We start from the raw sequence: 7,486 nt of genomic DNA on the forward strand, positions 1-7,486 counted from the left end.
ACACACACACACACACACACACACACACACACACACACACACACACAGAGCTCCCTAGTTGCTAACTCTGGGCAGGCTTCCCAAATGAGATGAGTGTAATTGTCTGGAAAGAGATTGCTAAGATGCAGCCTTGTGGATCTCACCCAGGGGGACCTCTCCAACGGTGCCAACAAGCTGATCATTTACAGAGAAGGCTGAAGAAACCCCAAGTTGGAGGGGTTGGTGGTAGCAAGGGAGAGAGTTCGAACTTGGGTAGAAGAAATAGAATAGCAGATCTGGATGCCCACAGACATCCCACTCCACCTCACACCCCAAAGGCACCACAGCCTCCCTCATCCTTCACTCTTAGAAAGGCCTTCATCATCTAAATTGACACCATGTAACTCCTAGTGAACTGGGATGCATGCTTCTCCACAAAGCTCTCTTATGGACTTTGTCTCTTTTTAAACCCAGTCAATTGTTGATGGCCCACATGAAGAAAGGGAAGCAGATGTGTGGATAATCCCAAAGAGAAAAATAGCCCCAAAGTCATGTGTATTTTTCATCAGTGAGAGACATAATAGGGAGGCAGTGTGGTTTGGTAGGAAGAATGTTGAATTTAGAGGCAGAAAATTCATATTAAAATCCTGGCTCTATCATGTATTACCTATACGACCTTGGGAGAGCATTCAGCCCTCTGGGCCTTAGTTTTCCTATCTTCAAAGTTAGAGGCTTAAATTAGGTTCTCTAAGGTCCTTTCCAGTTCTAAAATTCTAAGATACTACAAACTTGCAATTGGTTATACCATTTCAAGTTGAGAAGAAAAATAGTCAAAACACTTATTTCGTGACAATTTTTACTTTCTTGATTAGTCAATACTCTTCAGAACAACTCAATAAGAATTTGTTATGTTGCCTTTCAGCTTATTACTTATTTATCATCCTTCCTTGGGAATGGATGTTCTAACTTTCCATCCCCTCTCCCTTTCATTCATCCAAAAAATGGTGGTCACATCGTGGGCAGGAAAGGAGATACAAGGACACTCTCAAGGTCTCTCTTAAGAACTTTGGAAATGATTGTGTGACATGGGAGACACTGGCACAGGACCACCCAGCATTGTGTGCCCTCATCAGAGAAGGTGCTGTGAGCAGAATCGAAGTAGTTCAAAAGAAGTGCAAAATACACAAATTCAGAGAATCCATCCCAAATGTTCACAAGGACTATTTGCGTCCAACCTGTGGTGGAAAATTCTAAGCTTGTATTGGTTTGATCAGCCACAGTCGGACACACCATAACTTGACTCTAGCATAGTGAGGTCGTTCTGGTCCTTTTCAAGAACAAAAGACAACAACTAACCAAACCAACTAACCATCCAACAAATATTAATGAAGCCCCCATTGTATGCAAGGCAATTTGATACAACTAGTATTTATCAATCATCTACTGTGCTAAGCACTAGACAAAAACCAAATTAGTTCCTGCCCTCCAGGAGTTTCCATTCTACAATGGCTCCCTATTGTCTTTAGTATAAACCACAAACTTCTCTACTTGGCAATTAAAGCCCTTCATAATTTGGTTCCACTTTATCTTTCTAGGCTGATTACATATTCATTACTTCTCAAATAATCTATGTTCCAGCAAAAATGGCCTACATGTTGCTCCCCATAGATTTCATTCTATCTTTTGTGTCCATGTTTTTATACAGTCTATGCCTAGAATCATCTCCCTCAACATCTTTGTCTCTTAGAATCCTCAACTTCACTCAAGGATCAGCAGAAGTGTCACCTTCTATAAGAGGCATTTCTTAATTCCTCTAGTTGTTAGTGCATCTGCTATCTCTAAAATTACTTTTTGTTTAGTAGTTTGTATTTACTCATATGTATGCATGTTGTCTCTCCACCACCGGTAGAATGACCATAGAGTAATAGATTTAAAGCTGAAAGGGACTTCAGAGATCATCTGGTCCAACCTTCTTATTTTTTGTTTTTGTTTGTTTGTTTTTTGAAACCAGGTCTCCCTATTTGCCCAGGCTAGAAGCCTATTAGCCACTCACTGCCCAATCCCGTTGTGGGTCATCACAGAATTCTGAAACTACTCCATGGACCAGTTTGCCCTTCCACAGACCCTATTTCCCCCTCTACTCTCAAAGACTCACCACATTGGTGCTTTTTATTATTGGTCAACCTTAATTCTTTTTTTTTCAATTTTTTATTAATTTATTTTGATTTATCAACAATCACTTCCATATGCTTTTGAGTTTAAAATTTTTCTCCCCCTTCCTCTCCACCACCCTCCCCACAATGGGCTCACAATCTGATATAGGCTATACATAGACATTCCTATTAAACATGTTTTCACATTAGTGATGGGTCAACCTTCATTCTTAAAGAGGACTAATGACATCACTAGGGTGATGCCTTGACTTGCACATGAATTAGATTTAAGTGAGATAGAGCTGTGCAAAGTTGTTCATCTCATTCTCTCCTCCAGTCATTGAAATCTAGTGTGGACACCCAATCAGCTTAGCCATAGTTCAGCTCAGCACTCTTAACACTCAAGTGATCCAGCAGCCTTAGCTTTTCCCAGTAGCAGGGATTACGGACATGGGTAACCATGTCAGAACCAACCCTCTCATTTTACAGATGAAGAAACTGAGGCCCAGAGAGACTAAGTACCCAGGTGTCACAGAGGCAGTAAGTGGCAAAGCCAGAATTTGAATCAAGGTCCTCTGACTACAAGTTTAGTGTTCTTTCCACTGTACTACAATTGCCTCTCTAATGAAAGCACCTTCAAGGCAGGAATATTTCATTTTTGTCTTTGAATCCTTATCACCTCACAGTGTCTGGTGGGTAGTGGGCACTTAATCAGTGTATGTTGTATTGAATGTATATTGTATAATAATAAAAAAGTAAATACAATGAGATATAATAATAAATACAATGCAACACAATAGAGATACAGAATTATTGTACTTGTAATTGACCCTGGGCAAGTCACTTAACCCTATTTGCCTCTGTTTCCTCATCCACAAAATAAGCTGGAAAAGAAAATGGCAAACTACTCCAGTACTTTTGTCAAGAAAACCCAAAATGGGGTCATGAAGAGTTGGACACAATCAACTAAACAAACAAAAAGTTTGTTTTGGGGGGATCACTAAGAACTGAGGGTGTCAGAAAATGTCCCGAGTAGGAGGTGGTAACTGACATAAACCTTGAAAGGAACTAAGGATTCCAAGAGGTGGAAATGAGGAGGGAGAACATTTCAGGCATGGGGCGCAGCCTGTACAAAAAGACATAGGCAAGAGATTAAATACTGTGTCAAACTATGCCAGTTTGACTGGAGCTTAGAGTGTGTGAATACGACTAAAATCAAGTCAGTCTAGAAAGACATACTGGACATAGTTTGCCTTTAAATATCAAATAGAGAAGTGTCTATCTTATTCTTTAGGCAATAAGGAGTCACTCAGTCTACAAGAGAAAGAGATTAACGTGGTCAGACTTATGCTTCTGAATATCAGTTTGCCAGTTGTTTGGAAGATGGATTGGAGAAGATAGAGACTGGAAAAAGGGATAATAATTAGAAAACTAGCTTTAACCCTAACACACGCAATAGTCCAGGCAAGTGGTGATGAGGGGCTGATGTCCTGGGTTATCTATGTGAATAGAAAGAAGGGAATGGGTGTAAGAAGCGCTGTCGAGGTGAAATCGGCAAGACTTGGCAACCGATTGAAGGTGACAGATGAGGAAGGGGAAAAAGTAGAGGATGATGCAAAGTTTGTGATCTGGGTGGCCAAAAAGATGTCCTCAACAGAAATAGGAAAGTTAGGTATATTGGTGAGCTTCAGGAGTACAGGAACCTGGAAGACAAAATGGATTCCATTTTGGACAAATTAAATTTGAGACGCCCATGTGAAATCAAAGTAGAGATGTACAGAAGTTTTATAGCGCAGGATTGAAGCTCAAGAGAAAAATGAGAGCTGGATATATAAATTTGGGAGGTATCTTCATTGACATGAGTGCTGGTGAGATCACCAAGAAATAGAGTGTAGGAAGAGAAAAGGACATGGGGCAGAACGGTGGGGTACACTAAGCTTCAGGGGATGAGAGCAGGATGCAGATGGCACTGGGGATATAAAGGCAAAAACAAAACAGTCCCTTGCCCCATTCTACTGGGAAGAGCTTTCTATTTATTTTTTTCAGATTCCATCTTAGTCTAACTGCCTGTCTCAGAATGTAGGAGAGATTGATAGCAAAAGGTACTAGATGATGGTTCTAACACATAGCTGGCAGTCTACTGCTGATGACCTTAAAAAAACAACGATTAACTTAAGGCTTCCATTTCTTGGCTGAATCACACAGAAGACTTGATTGCCTTAATCCTATTTAAATGTCTTTAAATGCATACACTGTGCAAAGATAAGTAAAATAGGCAAGGGGAAAGAGCAAACCAGATCAAGGCAAAAGGTTGAGGCTAGCATCTACTCTCCCAATAGGCATGAAGAAGAGACCAATTTTTTAAGCAACAAGAAAAAAAATTCTAAGGATTAGAAGAACATAAACAAAATCCATTCAAAGGGAATCAGAATTACATCATTGATCCTGGATGATATAGATTTAGAGGTGCAAGGTATCTTACTGGTCATATAGTCTAGCTTTCTTATTTTACAGAAGAGGAAAATGAGGCAACGAAGGATCAAGTGACTCAACCAAGGATCACACAGTTTGTAAGAGTCTGAGATGGGATTTAAAACCAAATTCAAAAATCTCTGCTTTAATGCAATACAGCTTACCTGGCACTCCAGACTGTGGGGTGACTTGGTAAACAACGGGTGTCTGTGCCTTGGAAAACTATAAGGAAACAAAAATTCACGTGAACATTTTTATCAGATTCATAACTGGATTCCCTAACCTTTCCCGGTGAAATATTAATTGGTCCAGTTATAAATGGTTAACTTTTCTCAAAATGATTTTACATCTATGATCTCATTTTATCTAAACAACATCCCTGTCTTGGAGGTAAGGCAAATATTAATATCTGTCTTTTGGTCAAGGAAAGTTAAACACAGAAGTAAAGAGCCATACAGCTACTTAGACAGTAGACCCAGGTCTCCGGACTCCCAGCCCCAAGATCTTTCTACCATTTTTTACCCATACCCTTACATCAAGGGGCAGAAATCTTTCAGAGATGGCAAGCCAAGTCTTTATTCACTCACTGGTGGAAGTAGGTAGAAGGTGGTCACCACCCAGGTAACCCTCCAAAAAAGTCTTCTGACCTGAGTCCCCAAGGGGAACTCATAGGTACAGAAATGAAGATATTCTAGGACCAGGGGTATAAAACTCATATAGAACCAGGAACTGCTAAACTATACATAAGGATCCCTTTGGGCTCATATTGACTTTTAAAAATCATGTATTAGTGTTACTTATATTTTATTGTATTTTTATTTGTTTTTTAAAATGTTTTCCAAAAAAAAAAGATTTTCCAATTACATTTTAACCTGGTTTGACCAAACTCAGGAGTATTATGCGGACTGCATTTCTGATACCTGTGATCTAGTCCAACCCTCTCATTTCACAAGTGGGAAAATTATGATGAGACAAAGTACCAAAATTTGTGGGATGCAGCCAAAGCAGTACTCAGGGGAAATTATATATCTCTAAACACTCACATCAATAAAAGAAGAAAGAGAAAACCAATGAATTGGGCATGTAACTTTAAAAAAAAAAAAGAAACTAGAAAATGAACAAGTTTAAAATTCCCAATTAAAAACCAAAATGGAAATCCTGGAAATCAAAGGAGAGATTAATAAAATTGAAAGTAAAAGACACCAAAGAAGTAATAAACAAAACTAAAAGGGTTTTTATGAAAAAATAATAAAATTAATGAACTATAGATTAATTTGATTTCAAAAAAAAGAAAGAAGAAAATGAAATTATCAGCATCAAAAATTAAAAGTGAGGGATTAGCTAGGTGGCACAGTAGATACAGCACTGGCCCTGAATTCAGGAGGACTTGAGTTCAAATCCAGCCTCAGACACTTACTAGCTGTGTGACCCCGGGCAAGTCAGTTAACCTCAATTGCCTCAAAAAAGAAAAAAAAAGGAAAAAGAAAAGTGAGAATGCTCCACAAATGCAAATGAAATTAAAGCAATTATTAAGAACTATTTTGTCTAATTATATGTCAATAAAACTGACTGTGAAACGAATAAATATTTACTAAAATATAAATTGCCCAGATTAACAAAAGAGGGAATAGAATACCTAAATAACTTTATTTTAGAAAAAGAAATTGAATAAGCCACAAATGAGCTTCCTATGAAAAAAATCTCCAGGACCAAATGGATTTACAAATATTTACTACCCAACATTTAAAGAACAATTCATTCCAATAATATATAAAGTACTTGAAAATAGGTAAAGAAGGAATCCTATCAAATTCCTCCTATGACACAAACATTATTTTGATACTTAAATTAGGGAAAGCAAAAACAGAAAAAGAAAACTATAGACCAATTTTCCTAATAAAAAAGATGCAAAAATGTTAAATAAAATAATAGCAAGGAAACTACAGCAATACATCACAAAGATCATACACTGATTACATGGGATTTATGCCAAGGATTTAGGACTAGTTCAATATTAGGAAAACTATAAAGTATAATTGACCATATCAATAACGAAAACAACAAAAATCCATAGGTACAGAAAAAGATTTTGACAAAATATAACACCCATTCCTATTAAAATAAAATTGGGAAGTCTAAGAATCAATGGAGCTTTTCTTTTCTTTCTTTCCTTTTTTTTTTAATTGATAAATGTTTCTTGAAGTGAAGGCTATCAGACCTAGTTAGTAGGTGATCAAAAACAAGGAAGGAAAGAAAGAAAAAAGAAAGGAAGAAAGAAAGGAAGGAGGGAGGGAGGGAGGGAGGAAGGAAGGAAGAAAGGAAGAAAGGAAGGAAGGGAGGGAGGAAGGGAGGAGAGAAATAAAGTAGGAAAGAAGGAAGAAAGGAAGGAAAGAATGAAGGAAGGAAGGGAGAGAGGGAGAGAGGAAAGAAGGAAGGACGGAAGATGGAAGGGAAAAGTGCCTACTATGTGCATTGTACTAAGCACTTTACAAATATTATGTCTTTGATCATCACAACAACCCTGGGAGATATGTGCTATTATTACTCCCATTTTACAGTAGAGGAAACTGAAGCAAATAGAGGTTAAGTGACTTGCCTAGGGTCACACAGCTAATAAATGTCTGAAGCCAGATTTTAATTCAGGTCTTCCTGACTCCAGGCCTAGCATTCCAATCACTGTATTACCTAAGACTTTTCTCTCGGTCCAGTGGTCTTCTCTATTTTTTCTTAATTTTTTTCAATTAACAAGCATCACTGAGCAATAATTTCTGCTCATTAAACACATTTTAAAAGAAAAGCCTGTTTTCTCTCTCTCTCTCTCTCTCTCTCTCTCTCTCTCTCTCTCTCTCTCTCTCTCTCTCTCTCTCTCTCTCTCTCTCTCT

The 7,486-nt window shown here is 38.0% G+C and overlaps 1 protein-coding gene across 1 annotated transcript in view; it reads right to left on the minus strand.

The window, feature by feature from the left end:
* PKHD1 (PKHD1, fibrocystin/polyductin) overlaps positions 1-7,486 on the minus strand; it is a 492,125-nt gene that overhangs the window by 462,796 nt on the left and 21,843 nt on the right. The window contains exon 6 of the mRNA XM_027840287.1: positions 4,769-4,826. Within this exon, the coding sequence (XP_027696088.1) occupies positions 4,769-4,826 (58 nt within the window). The remainder of the gene's footprint in view (positions 1-4,768; positions 4,827-7,486) is intronic.

The sequence above is a fragment of the Vombatus ursinus genome, unplaced genomic scaffold (genome assembly GCF_900497805.2).
Source record: "Vombatus ursinus unplaced genomic scaffold, bare-nosed wombat genome assembly UNPS02004698.1, whole genome shotgun sequence".
Taxonomy (NCBI): domain Eukaryota; kingdom Metazoa; phylum Chordata; class Mammalia; order Diprotodontia; family Vombatidae; genus Vombatus; species Vombatus ursinus.